Source organism: Phascolarctos cinereus, unplaced genomic scaffold (genome assembly GCF_003287225.1).
Source record: "Phascolarctos cinereus isolate Bilbo 61053 unplaced genomic scaffold, phaCin_HiC Scaffold_2;HRSCAF=192, whole genome shotgun sequence".
NCBI lineage: Eukaryota > Metazoa > Chordata > Mammalia > Diprotodontia > Phascolarctidae > Phascolarctos > Phascolarctos cinereus.
The window spans coordinates 408,049,285-408,068,261 of NW_027555625.1; the positions used below are offsets into that span (position 1 = coordinate 408,049,285).

At 43.4% G+C, this 18,977-nt stretch overlaps 1 protein-coding gene across 2 annotated transcripts in view; it reads left to right on the forward strand.

Moving 5' to 3' along the window:
- The window catches only part of NEURL1B (neuralized E3 ubiquitin protein ligase 1B), a 71,809-nt gene extending 53,461 nt beyond the window's left edge, over positions 1 to 18,348 (forward strand). The window contains exons 3-5 of one of the 2 annotated variants that reach the window (XM_020969135.2): positions 528 to 1,235; positions 7,424 to 7,549; positions 13,867 to 18,348. In XM_020969135.2, coding sequence (XP_020824794.1) covers positions 528 to 1,235; positions 7,424 to 7,549; positions 13,867 to 14,111 — 1,079 coding nt within the window. In that variant the 3' untranslated portion in view covers positions 14,112 to 18,348. The remainder of the gene's footprint in view (positions 1 to 527; positions 1,236 to 7,423; positions 7,550 to 13,866) is intronic. The other variant, XM_020969136.2, reaches the window with a different exon arrangement.
- Positions 18,349 to 18,977: the final 629 nt, after the last annotated feature.

Here is an 18,977-nt window from a genome sequence, read left to right on the forward strand (position 1 = left end):
GCTTTGGTTTCCTCACCTGTAAAATGAGCTGGAGAAGAAATGGCAAACCACTCCGGTATCTCTGCCAAGAAAACCCCCAATGGGGTCACGGAGAGTCAGATAGGACTGAAACCGCTGGATGACAAATTTGCTGTTGTTACTGTGTGTTTGTCTGACTGGACTTTGTTACTTCTCCCATACTATGTAATTTTTCTCAAAACTATTAGAATGTAAGCTCCTCAAGGGCAGGAATTGTCTTTCTTGCTTGTATCTGTATCCTGAGCACTGAGAACAGCGACCAACATATTATAAGCACTTCCTAAATGAGTTTTCTTTCCATTCATTCACCCTAAAAAGGTAGAGTTTTGACCCATTGACCAATCCTCCTTGTCAGGCTACTTTAGAAGGGGTAGCAGAGATTTTTAAAAATGGAAATAATTAAGTATTCATTTGTCCAGAAGGGTGGGGAAAGCCAGAAATGGAGAAGGAATAAAGACCGTCTGTCGCAACTTTTAATCATGTCGTATCTTCTTGTAATTTGATCACAGATAGCATGTTTGCTGAGACCATGGCCTCCTCTCGTCTCAGTAACCCTCGGTTCAGCACTTGTATCCCACAAAGTAACCACGACTCGGCCAACTTCAACAACAATGAACTGGAGAACAACCAGGTGGTAGCCAAAATCAGCAACTTGAACCTGAGCCGGGTCCCCAGTGTGTCCACGGACAACCACGTCATACCCTGTTGTTCCAGTAGGCGTTCTCGGGGTCACGGAGTACCAGCCTTTTTAGACACAGACCTCCACTTCCACCCCACCCGAGGGCCCGACGTCACCTTCTCTCAGGACCGGACGGCAGCCTGCACCAACTGGCAGGAGAGCAGCAGGACTTTGGTGTTCTCAGACCGGCCTTTGCACATCGGTGAGAGCCTCTTTGTGGAAGTCGGACACCTGGGCCTGCCCTATTACGGGGCTCTCTCCTTCGGCATCACTTCCTGTGACCCAGGGACGTTAAGGACCAGTGAGCTCCCGGCTGATCCTGACTCCCTGTTAGACCGCAAGGAGTACTGGGTGGTCTGCCGAGCCTTCCCCGTCCTCCACAGCGGGGACGTCCTCAACTTCATGGTGTTGCCGAATGGAGAAGTGCACCACGGCGTCAACGGCAGCAACCGAGGCATGCTGATGTGCGTGGACACCTCGCAGTCTCTCTGGGCGTTCTTCACAATTCACGGAGTAATCAATCAGCTCAAGATTCTGGGTAAGTCCATTCACTGAAATCAATTTATTTTGAGTTATCAGCCATCACTTCCACAGGCTTTCAAGTGTTAACTTTTTCTCCCCCGCCCTTCCCACCTCTCCCCCAAGGACGGGTGCGCAGTCTGATTATGGGCTCTACATAGACATTTCTCTTAAACATATTTTCACGTTAGTCATGTTGTAGGTAAGAATTAGAGCCCATAGGAGAAACCACCATAGCAAACAAAACTCAACAGAAGAAAAAAGTAGCCAATAGTGTGCTTCGATCTGCATTCAGACTCCACAGTTCTTTCTTGGCATGTGGACGGCATTTTTGATCACGAGGCCTTCGGAGACGTCTTAGATCCTCGTATTGCTGGGAAGGGTTGAGTTTATCAATATGAGTCATCGCACACCGTGGCTGTTACTGTGTACGGCTGGTTCTGCTCTAAGTCCAGTTGTGTGCACCACTGCCAGATTTCTCACATTTCACAGGGCTGATTTTTTTATTTGACTGCTGCAATATTCCAATGCTCTGTCTGCCTGCTGGCTGCGGACATTGTACATGCCAAGGAGATCCAGTTCAACAAATATTTATTACGTGCCTGCAGTGTGCAAAGTGCTGTGTTAGGACTAGGGGAACCCAAGAAGAATAAGAACAGTTAGAGGGCACAGTGGATGGAGCGCTGGGCCTAGATTCAGGGAGAACTGAGTTCAAATATGGCCTCAGATGTTTACTGTGTGACCCTGGGCAAGTCATTTAACCTCTGTTTGCCTCAGTTTCCTCAACTGTAATGTAGGGATAATAATACTTGCTAAGGTTGTTATGACTATCAAATGAGATAATAATATCTGTGAACTACTTAGCACAGTGCTTGACACACAGTAGGTACTATATAAATAAATGTGTAATAAAATGAAAAATTTATTATGCATGATAATTAAAATAACTATACACGTTAATTTATTTTTACATTTGTATAGTTTATAAATAATCTACTATTGGTTGAATATTATTATCAGTAATCCATTATTATTAAGACATGGTCTCTGACCTCAAGGAGCTGACAGTCTAATAGGGGAAAGGAGACATGAGACTTATACGTAGATGCATATAATATGGAACACTTATGAGAATCCTGATGAAATATGATTTACTTGTGTGATAATGTTGAATTTCTACACTCACACTACATAATAATGCACATCCCTAAGTTATGTAGGACAGTGCCTTCATATTGTAGTTGCAGAAACAGTCCCAGAGAGATTAAGTGAAAACCTATAGGATCAATATAAACTCCTGCTTGGCACTCACTGGCCAAATGGGCTTTTTGGGGGTTCCTCACATGTGACATCCTCCACCTCCTCTCTCCGTGCCACACCGGTCATCCCCCATGCCTAGCATACCCTTTCTCCTCATCGCTGCCTCTCAGTATCCCTAGCTTCCTTCAGGGCCCAGCTCACATGCCACCTCTTCCATGAGGCCTTTCCTGGCACCCTCAGCTGCTAGCAGCTCCCCCCTCCACACCCCAGATTATCTTACATCTATTTTGTATGGATACCTGTTGACCTCTTTCACTAGATCATAAGTTCCTCAAGAACAAGTTCTGTTTGACTTTTATCTTGGTCCCCCTTACCCTCGCACCTGCCTGGAAGTAGGCACGTATATATCTGTGGATCAAATAATTGATCATACAGGTGACCAAGTCTGATATTTGAACCCAGGTCCTCTGCAACCCAGCAACCTTTCTATGATATTGGACCACCCTGGCACATATAAATTTCATTTCCTCCTACCCGTCAATACCCAGGGGAGTTTTCTGTGGATTTCTGTATTGACTTATCAAAACATGATATAGTGCAAAGGACCCGGGCCTTCGGAGTCAGGAGGCCTGGATCTACCATTCACTAGCTGTGTGACCAGGCAAGTCACTCCACCACCCTAAGCTTTAGTTTCTTCCACCATAAAATGGTGATAATCAAACTTGAGCTAACCACTTAGTGGGTTTGTGTGTGTGTGAGAGGGAAAGTATTTTGTAAACCTTCAAGTGTCCTAGAAACATGATCCATTATTCTTATTAGATTTGGTCCTTCTGTCTCCATCCCAAGTACTTAGCCTAGCTTCCTTCTCACTTCTTTGTTTCCCTAGGACATCAAGGGAGGAAGGAGGCTGCCATGACTGCAGGCTTTCTCATTTCAAGGGATTTCTTTGATTGCAAATGCAATGTGATGTGGGAGCTGAGGAGTCAGAGCTGAATATGACCTTTATTTGCACTGAAGGGCAGAGTGCCCAAAATGAAGGAAGGGATCATGTCGTTGTGCTCTTCCCTGGTCAGATGTCTTTGAGCACTGTGTTCAGTTCTGAGCACCGCATCACGTGAAGGCCACTGACAAGCTGGGCAACAGACTGTCCATCAGTAACCATTTATTAAGCACCAGCTGTGTGTCAGGCACCACGCTAAGTGCTGGGAATACAAAAGAGGCCAAAGACAGTCCTAGCCTTCAAAGAGCTCCCAATTAGGGGATTGTGAGCAGGAGCTAGAGACCTCAGGACATGGCCTCAGACGCTTACTAGCTGCGTGACCCCAGAAGAGTCACGTAACTGCTACCAGCCTCAGTTTCTCATCTACAAGATGAGGACAGCAATAGCACCTCCTTCCCAGGGCTGTTGGAAGGATCAGATGAGATAGTATTTGTTAAGCGTTGTGCAAACTTTAAAGTGCTACATAAATACTACCTATTAGCTATTATGATTTCAGGGTTGGTTTGTTTGTTTTGCTAATACAAAGAGTGCTGCTATGAATATTTTTATCTAAGCTGGACCTTTATTTCTGTTTTTGACTTCCTAGAGGCATGTACTCCCTTTCTCTCTAGTTCAGGGATCATAACCTTGTTTTGTATCATGGACCCCTTTGCTGATTTACTTATCAATGTAATATAAATATTATAAATATAAATTTAATGTATATAAAAATATATAAATATTAGAAATAAAATGTCTAGTAAAGCCTATGGGCCCTTTATCAGAACAATGTTTTTAAATGCATAAAATAGAATATATAGGAAGTTAATCACATTAAATATTGAAACATTTTTTTAAAAATAAGTTCACAAATAAGCTTAATGATTGTACATGTATAGCCTATATTAGATTGCATGCCATCTTGGGGAGGGGAGAGTAGAGGGAGGGGAAAAAATTCAGAACTCAGAATCTTATAAAAGTGAATGTTGAAAACAAAAAGTAAATAAATTGTTTTAAAAACCAAGTTCATGCACCCCAGGTTAAGAACCCCTGATTTAATATCTATTCAATCTACTTTTTTGGATTGGACCCCTAAGACAACTAGCTCAGCAACAGCACAAAGTCAACCAATATTTACTGATTAATTGAAGGCCCCCTCCCTGCACACCCACCTGCTGACCTGAAAACCCAGTGCTGAGACCACAGCAGCTGCTGGGGCTCCCCCTGCCCCCCTGCTCCTGGCAGATGGCGAGAGGGGAGCTGCCTTTCCTGCTTGGAAGAGTTGAGCAGGGCAAAGTTCTTCATTCATCTGTTCTTCTCTTCCTCACCACCCCCAGCACCTAAACCTGCATGGGAGAAAATGGCTTAGTCCAAAGAGCTGACAGTTCAGGAGCAAATAGAATTTAGGGTTGAAGGGCCTTAGCCATTATTTAGCCCAGGGTTCTTTGGGTGGGGGAGAGTCATGGATAGATTTGGGGAAAAACATATCTTCATTTTCACTAGTCTTTGGTTTCCTTTGTAATCCCATGCATTTTATTTATGCATTTAAAAGCATTGTTCTGAGAAAGGGCCCATAGGCTTCACCAGACTCCCCAAGGAGTCTAGCACACAGCAACGTAGGAGAATCACTGCTCTGGCCTCACCCTCTCCCTTTACAGATAAGGAAACTGAGGCCAAACAAGGATCTTACTCAGAGAGGAAGCGGCAGAGCCAAAGCGAAAGCTCAAGTGTTCTGACTCTGGATGCTGCTGCTGATGACATATGTAGTGCTTAATACGTCCCAGACACTGTGCGGAGCATGTAACGATTGTTGTCCATTTGATCCTCAGGACAGTCTTGTGAGGAAGGTGCCATTATGATCTCCGTTTTACATATGAGGAATATGAGGCAAAGAAAGGTTAAGTGACTTGCCCAGGGTCATGAAGCTGTCTGAGGTGTCTGAGACCAGATTCTAATTCAGGGCTTCGTGACTCTAGGCCTAGTTCTCTATCCACTGTGCCACCGCTCTGCCTATCCAGTCCCCTTTTCACTCATGCCACCACTGACACCTGGAGCTTCTCTTTAATACGATGCTGTTTGGCGCTCTACGTGTCCTGGTCATCCCCCATAGGGGTCACTGTGTGGGGTCTGAAACATTGTTTCAACATATAAAACTGTGATTTTAATTGAAAAGTGAGCAACGTGGTATCGCAGACTTTGATTCATAAATGAGAAGTCCAAAACAATGTATCCTCAAAGATAATAAAGAAACCAGAGGCATGGACCCTTCCCTCCAGAAGTTTGCAATCCAGGTGGGACTAGAGCTGGTCTGGAACACCTGACTGAAATATCTTTTTAGCTCTGTGGCAAGTGAACAGATTCAAACCCAGCCAATGCGGACACAGCTCTGCGTGTCTCCACCCTCACCACTGCCTCTCATTCCTCCTTCTCCACACACTGCATTCTCCTGTGGTCATCTCCAGGACATCCACCAGCTCCCTAGTTTCTTCAGTCTCCGGCAGCAGAAGGGTGATGTGAAGTATCAGTGTTGGAAAGTTGGAAATGTCTGGAGGAGCATGCCAGCAGGTGGCAGGGACTCCCACCCCTTACCACCGATCTAGAAAATGAGATGACAGCAGGAACCCAAAATCCATTAGGAGCCAGAATGCCAGGCTGCCCCCTACATAATCCCATGTGGGGTTTCAATCTATATGAGTCCCAAAAGCAGTTTTCCCGAACTGAATGATCTCATCCTGGCACCGCAACCGTGGCTGCTCTGAGCCTCAGTTTCCTTACCTGTCAAATTAAGGTTGCACTACCTACCTCACAGATCTGTTGTGAGGAAAATCACCATAAAGCACATAAGTCACATGAGTCACTGCTGCTATTTCTCTTAAAGTGTTAGGTGGAACAGAAGTGAATTGGGGGAAGCCAGTGGGTTTGTCATGCTTAACAGTGGCACCAGATGGATGCATTTCCCATGAGCCACTTCTGCACATAGTGGCCTTCATTCTGTAAGCACCCATCGTATGCAAAGTCCTCTACCAGGTACCTGGAGGAGATCCAAAGAGGAATACCACAAGGCCCTCTCCTTAAAGAGTTCAGACTCTATCAAGGGAGATGACAAGGACACGTATAAATATAATGAATAACAGTTAATTATAGACATTACAGAATTAATTATGGAATATTAATTAATATAGAGACATGGAGTCAGGAAGACCTGAGTTCTAATCCAGTGTCAGACACTTCCTAACTGTGTGACCTCAGGCAAGTCACTGAACCTCTATTTGCCTCAGTTACCTCATCTGTAAAAGAATGGGCATAATACTATGTACCTGACCAGTTTGTTGTGAGGATCAAATGAGACAGCATAAGTAAAGCGTTTTACAGACTCGACGGCACTGTATCAATGTTAGCTGTTTATCAGGGATGTGCTGGTAAATGTTTAACAACTTGGTCATCCAAAAAGGGAGACACATTTTTAAGTCTAATCTGCATTATTAACGTCTTTTCCATCATTTTCTTAAATCTTTAGACAATCAACTAAACAATAAATGAAGTCCTGATTTGTAGCATCTGCTGATTTCTGAAGTATACATGCTCACACTGAAAATGTAGCCATTGGCTCTCAAGCCTGTCTGAGCAGGCTTCAGCACACCCATCATCATCATCATCATCATTGCTGTTGTTAATAGTGCTTTGGGGTTCAAAAAGCCCTCTTCTCCAACAACCCCAGGAGACAAACTGAGTACATAGTACTAAGCCTCATTTTGCAGAAGGAGACACTTGGATTTAAAGAGGCGGAGTGACTGGCCCCCAAGAAGCAAGGTTTGAATCTCAGGTCTTCTCCTTCCAAATCCATTGCCTCCTCAGTGTCGATGATGGGACCAAACCAATGTTTTGGTCCTCGTGGGAGGAATTCCTTCCTTCTCGAGAGGTTTATCCAACTGCCGCTGACTAACGTCTTCTTCCCTTCGGCTTTGTAGGCACCTTGCAGTCTAGCCCAGTGACTGCTTCCCCCTCAGGATCCCCCAGCGGCTCGCAGTACGACAGTGACTCAGACATGGCCTTCAGTGTGAACAGGTCCTCTTCAGCTTCTGAGTCCTCACTGGGTAAGGAGCCCTTTGGGTGCGGCACATTCAGATGGCATGTCCTGAGGCTGCCACCTCAGGAGCTTACCTTCCCATTGCAGCTAAAACTGGATTTTCCAAGGTGTAGCCCAAGGATGGCTTGTGGCATCTTTGCCATCCCATTTCCCTCCTTGTTCTCTCCCTATGTGCCTCCCTTACCTCTGCAGTCCTCTCAGGTGTGGGTATGCTAGACCAGTGATCCTGGGTAGATGAGAGGAGAAAAATCTAAAAATGCAGGCCAAATCAGCACTTAGCACAGTGCCTGGCACACACTTGATAAATTCTTGTTGGCTGACCAAAAGGGTAGTAATAATACAGTTTTAACTTGGAAGTTACTTGAGAAGAGACTATACATATATGTACATATACATATATGTTTATATGTGTGTGTGTGTATATATATATACATATGTGCATATGTGTTATATATAATTTTAATAATATTTTATTTTTTCAATTACATGTAAGGACATTTTTTAACTTCATTTTTTATAAAAGTTTGAGTTCTAAATTTTCTCCCTCCCTCCCAAAGACAGTAAGCAATTTGATATAGATTATATGTACAATCATATAAAACATGACATATACACACACGCATGTGCACACACACACACATATATTGTGTCAGTCACAAGGAAACTGCATACCTGCAGTCCTCCAGTCTCTTAGATGGAGTTCATTCTTTAGAGAAATTCTCACAGAGGCTGCTGTTCAGATTGGATTAAATTTGAATGGATCGTAAGCTCTTCCAAATATCAATCTAAAGATGCATGTAGGGTATTGTTGAGAGTTCATTTTCGCAAGAATGCACCAGTGCTGGTGGGAAACCTGTTCAACAGGACTTCTGTGACGTGAGCAGAGAAGAATATGAATGCACAGTCACATTCCTGGTTGTTTTTCCCTCAGACCATGGGTATAGAGCAAGCTATTTGAGGAGAAAAGGTGAGTAGGACATGAAAGATAAACAGAAGGGAACAGCCATGGATAGAGGGAGAAGAAGTAGGAGTAGGGAAGAGGAATTGAAAAGAAAGAGAACATGGAAGGAGGAAGCCAGGTTCAAGAATCCAGTAATGTTGGCCTAAGCAGAAGAAATCCCTTGGCCTGGTTCTGTTTGACAGTATTTATCAATAGCTTGGATTAAAGGCATACTTATCATGCTTCTGAGGGCAGAAAGTAAGGAGGAATTAAGAAGCCTCCTGATGAGGGTCAGAGAGGAGAGTGTAAAAACTAGCTGGAAGCTTAACATCTTAACTTAAGATCTTGACAACTGGTCCCATCAATTTCTAGCAAATAGAGGGAGAAGAAAGGGAAGCAGCGTGAAATTTTATATTCTTGGGCTCAAAGATCACTGCAGACAGCAACTGCAGCTATGAAATTAAAAGACGCTTGCTCCTGAAGGAAAGCTATGGCAAATCTGGACAGCATACTAAAAAGCAGAGACATCACCTTGCTGACAAAGGTCTACATAGTCAAAGCTATGGTTTTTCCAGTGGCAATGTCTGGCTGGGAGAGTTGCGCTATAAGGAAAGCTGAGTGGTACAGAATTAACACTTTCTAATTGTGGTTCTGCAGAAGACTTTTGAGAGCAAGGAGATCAAATCAATCAATACTTTAAAAAATTAATTCAGGCTATTTACTGGAAGGTCAAATACTGAAGTTTAAGTTTAAATACTTTGGCCACATAATGAGAAGATGGGACTCACTGGAAAAGACCCTGATATTGGGAAAGATTGAAGGCAAAAGGAGAAGAGACGGCAGATGATCAGATGAAGAGATAGTGTCATGAAAAGAATGAACATGTAGGGGGCAGGTAGGTGGTGCAGTGGATAGAGCACCGGCCCTGAGGTCAAGAGGACCTGAGTTCAAATCCAGCCTCAGACCAAACACTTGACACTTACTAGCTGTGTGACCCTGGGCAAGTCACTTAACCCCAATTGCCTAACACACACACACACACACACACACACACACACACACACACACACACACAAAATGAACATGAACTTGGACAGACTGCAAGAGAGAGTGGAGGACAGAAAAACCTGGTGTTCTGTGGTCCATGGGGTCGTGAAGAGTCGGACATGACTGAACAACTAAACAACAGCGGTTCTCCTGCTTATCCAATTTGCAGACGACATAGAAGACTGGGATGGAGAGCTGACAACTTGGATGACAGGCTCAAGATCCAGATAAAATCTCAGCAGGCCAGCAGGATGAGTTAAATCTAACAAAATGATGTGTAATGGGGACAAATGTAAAGACCCAAGCCTAGGTTCAAAAAATCAGCTGCACAGGTATGAGGAAGTGGCATGGCTAGACAATAGTTGATAGGAAAAGAGACAAAGGGAACACAAGTTTAATAGGATGTTTATGTCATAATTGAATAAGTTTAATAGTTCAGTAATTTATGGTATGACAACCAAAACAACTAAGGTTGTTTAACCTGAATTAATTTCATCTGAAGCCTAGTGTCCAGGACGAGGGAGGTGATGATCCCACTCTGGGGGAGGTGATAAACCCCACTCTGCCCTGGTCAGTGCAGGATGCCAGAGTTGGAATGGCCCTCAGAAGCCATTGAGTTCTGCCTATTCTTGAACTCGAGTACTTTCTACAGAAACCTTGACAGTTGTTCAACCTCTTCTTGAAAAAGATGAACCCACTATTTTGGAGCACTGTGTTCAGTTCTAGGCACCACACTTTTAGGAAGGACACTCACATGCTGGACCAGGTCCAAAGTGGAGTGATCAGAAGGGCCAGGGTCCTGTAAAATGAGAGCAGCAATGAAAACATGGAGTGCTTAAGGTTTGCCAGACTCTTTACAACTGTTATTTCATTGTATCTTCACAACGATTCTGGTGGGTGGGTACTATTATTATCCTCATTTTGCAAATGAGAAAACTGAGGCTAATAGCGATGAAGGGGCTTGCCTGGATCACTCAGCTAGCGTCTGAGGTTGGATTTGAACTCTAGTCTTCCTGACTTCCAGCCAAGCTCTCCATCTCCTGTACCACCCAGCTGCCTAATGTGATATATGAATATTCTGGAAAGAACTAGGAATATCGATCCTCAAAAAGGAAATACTTTGGTGGGGGAGGCAGGGAAGGAGAAATGATTGCTGTCTTTAAGTATGAGAAGAAATATCAACTGGAAGGGTTAGACTTGTTCTGATTGGCCCTCGAGAGCAGGCCAATGTTACAGAGAGACAGATTATAGATAAAAAAAAAACTTCTTAATTCTTAAATCTATCCTAAAGTGAAATGGGCATCCTGGAAAGATAAGGCGGCGTGTCATCAGCAGAATCCTTCAGGAAGTTTGAAGTGCATGACCACTGGAATGATCCATCTGAATGATGAAGCCGAGAGAATTTCTGCTCAAACCCAGCCGGAATAGACGTCTCTTCCAACTCTTGAGTTCTTGAGTTACTAGTCTCTGCCTTTGACAAATGAGTGTACATTTGGCAAACGTATGTACAGTGCTTCGCAAACCTTAAAGCACTACATAAATGCTAGCTATTATTATTATTCTTATTAGGCCTCTAGACCCATTTAAAATATAGTCAACTTATGGTGAATTTGACATTTTCTTTCTGCAACCCCACATCCTTCTTTATTTTCCTTCCTATTTTCTTGTGCCAGAACTAGGAATCGAAGGGGAAGTGAATATGGAGATGTAGTGGTCAACATTCCTCCAAATCCCTCAGTGTTCTTTAGGTAGCTTGAAACAACCTGGACCCTTCCTCTTATGAAAATACTCATAGGTCATCAGTCTGATTCTTTGTCCTCTCAGCAATACCAGAGTTGCCCAGTGGGACAAGCTGAAGGATTGAAATGAGACATTTGAGTTATCATATCAAAAGCCCCACTGAAAAATGTTGTCACTCACTAACTCCATCTGTTCTCACTTGCCTAACAAACCTCCCCCACCCCAACACACACATATGAGGCCCCACGTCCTCTCTTGGCCCCCACATCCTTCTCTCTATATTTATTGTATTGTTATCTCCCAGATTCAGAGCTTCTATTGAAGCCAGTGGTAGATGATTAACCATTTTGAATGATTTTTGCCGCTGTGGGAGACCTCTTTTCATAGATAATTGGGGAATTTATTCCACCCCCAACTTTTTCCTGAGAGGCCAGCGATAATGACCCTTATAACAGGTGGTATCAGAGAAACTATTTCCTTTTTCCTTTGTGTATAGCTTGTTTCTGCCAAGAGGGCATTTAGCTAATGTGGTGGTACATGGGCAAATTTCCTTGGAAATTTTCTTTTTTCTTTTCCTTAGATTCAATTCAATTTAATTCAACATATATTAAAAGACTACTATATATATGTGTGTGTGTGTGTGTGTATATATATACATATATGTATATGTATATATATATACATATATATATATATATAATTACCATGCTAGGTACTAGAAATATAAAGATGGTAATAAAAGTGTCTACCCTCTTTAAAAAAATTTCTTAATGAATTTATTATTTATTTAACATTCCTGTTTTTTTTAATTTTGAGTTTCAAATCTCTCTTTCCAACCCACCATTGCCATACCCATTAAGAAGGCAAGAAATGTGATATTAATTATACATGTGAAATCACGCAAAACATATTTTCATATTAGCCACGTTGCAGAAGAAAAAAAGAAGAGAGAAAATCTCAAAAGTGAAAAAAAAATGCTTTACTCTGCACTTTGAATCCATCAGTTCTCTCTGGAGGTAGACAGCATTTTTCATCATCAAGTCCTTCAGAATTGTCTTGAATCAATGTGTTGGTCAGAATGGCTAAATCATTCACAGTTGGCCATCATATGGTATTGTTGTTCTCCTTTGTACGATGTGCGAATTTGCGCAATGTTCTCCTGGCTGTGTTCACTCACTTTGCAATAATTCACATAAGTCTTCCCAGGTTGTTCTGAAACCATCCTGCTCATCATTTCTTATAGGATAATAGTATCCCATTATAATCCTGCACCCCAACTTGTTCAGCCATTTCCCAATGGATGGGCATCCCTTCAATTTCCAATTCTTTGCCACTACAAAAAGAGCTGTTATACATATTTTTGTATATCTAGGTCCTTTGCCTATTTCTTTGATTTCTTTGGGATACAGACCTATACGCACAGTTTTATAGCCCTTCGGGCATAGTTCCAAATTGTTCTCCAGAATGGTTGGATGAGTTCACAACTCCACCAACAGGGCATTAATGTCCCAATTTTTCCACATCCCCTCCAACACTGGTCATTTTCCTCTTCTGTCGTGTTAACCAATCTGAGTGCCTTAGAGTTGTTTTAATTTTTATTTCTCTAATCAGTAGCAATATGGAGCATTTTTTATATGACTATAGATAGCTTTGATTTCTTCTTCTGAAAACTCCATTTATATCCTTTAACCATTTATCAATTGAGAAGTGACTTGTATTTTTCTGAATTTGTCTCAGTTCTCCGTATATTTGAGAAATGAGACCTTTATCAGAGAAACTTGCTATATTTTTTTCCCCAGCCTTCTGCTTTCCTTCTAAAGTTGGCTGCATTGGTTTTGCTTCTGCAAAATCTTTTAAATTTAATGTAATCGAAATTACTCATTTTACTTCCCATGATCCTCTATCTCTTATCTGGTTGTAAATTCTTCCCTTATCCGTAGATCTGACCAGTAAAATAGTCCATGCTCCCCTAATGTGCTTGTGATATCACTTTTTCTGTCTAAATCACATACCCATTTTGACCTTTTCTTGATATACAGTGTGAGATAATAGAAATGACCCTACCCTCAAAGAACTTAATGTTCTTTTGGGGGGTGAGGAGAGAGCTGTAACATGTACACAAATAAATACAAATAGTCCAAATTAAATTCAAGAGGAAGAAGGTACTCAGTGTAGGGGTTGGGAGGGGCACGGGGTCTTTGAGATCAGGAAAGGCCTCATCCAGGAGCTGGCAGCTAAATTGTACTTTGAAGAGTTATAGGAGGTAAAGGTGAAGAAAGAATTCTTTTCCTTCATAGTAAACCACCTGTGCAAAGATAGAAATGGAAGATAGACACTTCCCTTACTTGTATGTAATCCCTTTGCTTCACGACTAATTCCCATATTCTTTTCAGTTGTTATTAAAGGGTTTTTTTCCCCTACCTTATACTTTGTGTATGTGTTAGCCAGGTGTATTTTGCAAAATCTGATGCCGAGGCTAAGATTTATTGCTTTTTGCTGAAATGGGATTGGGGAATAGAGTGGACTATGAATTTCAGGGTTAAGATATTTTGGGGGAAAGTACATATTTGTGTTTTTCTCATTTTTCTTTTGAATAGTGACTGCTCCAAGCTCCCCTCTGAGCCCCCCCACATCACCTGCATTCTCCCCTCCGGAGCCTCCAAGCACCAAGAATGGCGAGTGCACCATCTGCTTTGACAGTGAGGTAGACATGGTCATCTACACCTGCGGCCACATGTGCCTCTGCCACACCTGCGGTCTCAAGCTGAGGAAGCAGCCCAACGCCTGCTGCCCGATCTGCCGACGCACCATCAAGGATGTCATTAAGATCTACCGGCCTTAGCCCCTCCACCACACCCCAGCTCCACCCTCACTCAAGTGGGCAGAGGGGTCTTCCTAAACAAGACCAGAGCCACGCCTTGCCACCCAGCGCCAGTGGCTGGTCCCTGGTCATGCCAAGAGGTTTCCCCATCTCTTCTTAAGCATTTTTAATGGTAGGAACGGTCAGGGATGTGGCCTAGCTAAGGAACTTGGCAGAGGGTCTGAGGGAAGAAGGGTAGCTACTGTTGGTGAGATAGTGCTTTTCCTAAAGATACTGTCCTATAGATGATCGCAGGCATTGTCACATGTAGTCATGTAGCATAAGTACTTGCCTTCTCTAAGGCCCAGACTTGCCCAGCTAGTAAAATGGCAACCTCTGTGCAATGCTTCTTGGGGCTGGTTCAGTTGAGTGTGCACAGGAGCCTGAGAGAGAAGGGAGAGTGAAGAAAAAAGGGAGAAGAGTTGGGGAACAGCAAAGGGAGAACAAGAGAAAGAATGAGACAGGGCGTGAAAGAGAGAAAATGTGAGTGAGAGAGAGAGAAGGAGGAAGAGAGAATGAATGTGTATGAATTCTAAGCTATTGGAGGTGGCAGCTCCCAGCTCCATTGAGCCCTCCCCAGAGCTCCCGACTTAGGAGCTTCTCAAAGACCATCCAAGGAATTGAGGACCAGCTCCAATCAAGTGCTCGTGTCCCTTTCCACGTTCTTTCCCTCCTCAGAAGCTGTTGGATGAGTCACTATTGAACATTTTCAGTTTTTGCCCAACCAGAAATATGACTTGGGTGACAATATTGGAGAAGGAAACTCAGATCATCAATGCACTGTTTACAACCCCAGATGTGAACAGCTGTATCTGGGCGCTTAGTTTAAAAAAACAAATGAGCAACTTCTTGTTGGGTTTTGATTTTTGGTTTGTTTTCTTTTTTTAATCTCCATCTTTTGAGAGTGATTTCATCGGTCCTGTGTGCAACAGAGCTGGAGCTCTGACCTCTCCCAGAAGATGCATTACCCTCATGCCTGCTCTGCAGAGTGGAATTTTATGCACCATGCACCTTCCCCCTTCCCCTCCCCCAGTCTCCAAATGCTTTTAAGAATATTATCTTCTTAATCATTATAATTAGGAGACCCCCAATTGCATAGTCCCCTTTCCATAAAGAAGAAACTGAAATATAGAGACAAGGCCAGCTGGGAGGTCATTCGATAACTTAGATTCTTCAGTCCTCTACTTCAACCACTCGTCAAGGGACTGGCAATCTGGGGCATGCAAGATGATGTTCAGTAGTTGGGCCAGGGTCTGTCCTCCAACCTAAGATAAATTTAGAAAGAGTTTGTTTTTATTAGCTTCCCACTAACTTTTCTCCTGGGTCTCCATGCTACCTGGTCCCGTTGTCAGTTAACTGTCAACTAATCTCTAGTGGATTGTCAGCTTGTGAGGTGTTAACTGATCATTATGGCATCAGCTGACAATCTTGAAGTGGGACACTCTTCATTGCATTTTTTAAGGAGGATTGTTTAAGATTAGCTGGCCCTCCTTGAGGAACAGAGCCTAACTCCACTGTTTTTTCTTTTCCTGACCATCCTACCAGAGCTACCAGAGCCTGAGGTGTCCTGGTGGCATCTCCTTCCACTTGCAGCCGCAGCCACATTGGGTATATCATGGGTCCTTATTTAAGAAAAGCTATCTGTCCCACCATCGCACCCATGGGAGCAAATCAGTAAAAATGTACTTCAAAATCTGGCAAAGACAATTGGCCTCTGTGGTAGTCTATGCTGCTTTTCCTTTTAAAGGAGGTAATTCCCCAAGAGTTCCAGGACTTAGGGATTTGAGAACTATTGTATGAAGTGTGACAGCAAGAGCCCTAACCTGGGATTCAGAAGATGCCCCCTTCCTGTCCTACTCCCACTCCCAGGTTCTAGGCTCAATTCTGCCCCTAATTCATGGTGGAGCCTTTAGCCAAGGCATGTCTTTTGCCTCAGTTTTCTCATCTGTCAAATAAGGATAATAATGCCTTCCCTGCCTACCTACCTTACAGCAGCTGTCACGACGATCAGCTTAGAAATAGGATGTGAAAGTACATTACAAAAATCAAAGATGATAGATGGGTATGACACATTTATTTTTAGATAAAATCTCAATCAACTCACCTCTTTCAAAGGGAAGACAGGTAGAGGTGGAAGAAGTTATAACCAGTTAGTTTGGGTTCCTTAGGTCATTGTTGTCATGCCCTAGGTATGGTGTAAGGGAGAGAACAGATCTTCCATGAGAACTTAACTTTGTGTGTATTTCCTTTTTCCTAACTCATTCAGAGACCAGGCTCTGCCCGGTCCCCAGCAGCAGCAGGAGAGCTCTGCTCCAGAGCCAATGAGAGGCAGTGATTGCCTAGGGCTGTCGAGCTGAGAGATTGTGAGTGGGAAAAACGATTCTGTCAAGTTGAGTTAAAGTGAGGTGTAAAAACAAATGGCCAGGAGATCCGAAAGGTTCTCACACAGCCTTTTTGGATGTTGTTTCGAAAGAGCTACTTCCCCAGGCTTGTTGAGACCAGAAGACAAGAAAAGACTATGCCTTCCTCCCCATTTAGAATTAGCGTGGGGATTATGTTTGCTGAGAGACAGGGTGGCATGGTGGCTAGAGAAGTGGCCTTGGAGTCAGGAATCCCACCTCTTGACACTGTGTGACCCTGGACAAGTCACTTAACCCCTCAGCCCCCCACCCCCACCCCGGGGCCAACTGGACCTTGTGACTCTTCCAAGAAAGAGTAAATAATGCCCAATCTAGTTTCCTTGTTGTATACTTGTGTTTGTACATCAATTCTTTGAAAAATAGTAAACCAACGTGTGGTATATATGGTCATTCTTTCTGAACAAAATATTGGATTCACCAGAACACCCCATTCCCTAGGATTGTCAGAAAACAGAGAGCTTAACTGTGTAGACCTAACGGGGACCACAAACCTAGAAGACAAAGGCTTCAATTTAAAAAGAGGAAATGGTTGGTGTAACCCCCATCATTTCCCTCTTATAGTCTTCATGCAAGCCTTTGCCAGTGCCGATTGTCATTTCTTGGCCTCAGTTTCCACAGCTGTACTACAAGGTAGTTAGACCAAGTCTGTGGTGACCCTGACTCTGGCATATGAATTAGCGGGCCTCAGGATGTGAGGAGCATAGATGTGTACAGTACATTCTATTAGGCTGTGCATCCACTGAATTTTATTTTCTCATTTTTTAAGGCAAATATTTATTGACCAATCATAAAGGACATTATTTTTAGTTAATCAAACCAAACAAGCTAACAATTTTTTTCTAAAAAATAACAGCTGAACCTCACCTAGAAATACAAAATTTTAAAGAGATACAAATACACGCCCTGTGTATGCAAGCCTGCAGTCGGGAGGACTGATGGTGAACATCTTTTTCCCCTCTGGTTCCCTGTCCTGCCAACCTTTATGTCGGCCCTTGGTGCAGCTCAATAGCATTAGCGCCACTTTGATCCTTAAGGACAGAGATTTGGAAACCATTAAGGGGTGGCCCAGGCCTCTGAGAGCATCACAGGCACTGCTCCCGATGACCTGCTACGTGAGGAGAAAATGAGACAATGGCTTGTTTGAACCTGCCTAGTCACTGCCATAAATAGCATCACCATCCAAGAGGGACTGGGGGCTGGGGGCTGGGGGCTGGGGTTTGGTTGGCCAGGCCTTGTTCAGTGCTCAAAGCACTTCCCGTTTTTTTTCCCTGAATTAACCTCTAAAGTTCACCCACTCGCTGCACGTGATGACCACAGTGGATATTCGCCCTCTATGGTGCTGCCTGGTATTTCTCTTGCTTCTTTGTAATGCTCAACAGAGGCCTCTTTGCCTAGGGTGAGCAGTATGTGGTATACTGCTGTCCACAGGCTCTGCTTTAAAAGGGAAGGAAAAATCTTTAGACGTGACATTCTTTTTAACCTGGAAAGGAAGAGCAAAAGGTTTTGGCATTCAGGAGGAACACGGGCCCAAAATCTTATTATAGAATTTTATACAACGAAGAAGAGGCAGCTCAAGGGAATGAAAAGAACTCTGGCCTCCATCTCTGCCACTCGCTAGCTGTGGAGCTGGGCTACCTTGTCGCCCTCTCCTGCCCTCAGTTTCCACAGCTGTGCTAGGAGGGAGTTAGACTAAGGTCCAGTGGTTCTGTGGTTGTAATTCTTTCCTTGTCCTTCCGGAAGAGTCAAAGATCCTACATGAAGCTATCAAAGGGTGAGAATTGGGCTGTGCCTTAACTTTGCTAACGTGTTTCCTTGTGTATCAGTGAGCTGTGTCCAATTTTGGTATGATTAGGAGAGAGAAGAGAATTTGGAGTTCAGAAGACCAGAGGGCCTGGCCTTGAATTTCAAATCTGCCACCTGCTTGACCTTGGGCAAGTAGCTTAATAATTAATAATAAGTGATATTTACATAACACTAATTTGTAAAGTGCTTTACATGTTATCTGATCTGAGCCTTGCCACAGCCCTGTGAGTTAGGTACTAGAGGTATTATCCTCATTTTACAGAAACAGCAAACTAATACCCAGAAGTTAAGTGACTTACCAGCACAGTGTCAGAGTAGCATTCAAACTCTTGTCTTTCTGACTCTAAGTCCAGCAGTATAACCACTGTGCACACTGCCTCTCATTCTCTGCGGGCCCCCGTTTCCTTATGTGTGAAATGAGAAGATTGGAAGTCCCTTCCAGTTCTCAATTCTCAGCCCCTAAAGTAACTAGAAACAAGGTCAATGAAAGGAATCCTCAGGTCAGCACTGGGGTGCCTTTGTTTTGGGATTTTGTGGCTGGTTTCGATTGAGCCTGGTGGTTGAATCTGGAGTTTCTAACAGAAGGATTGCGCCTAAAATTACTCGGAGGATTCCTCTTTTAAGC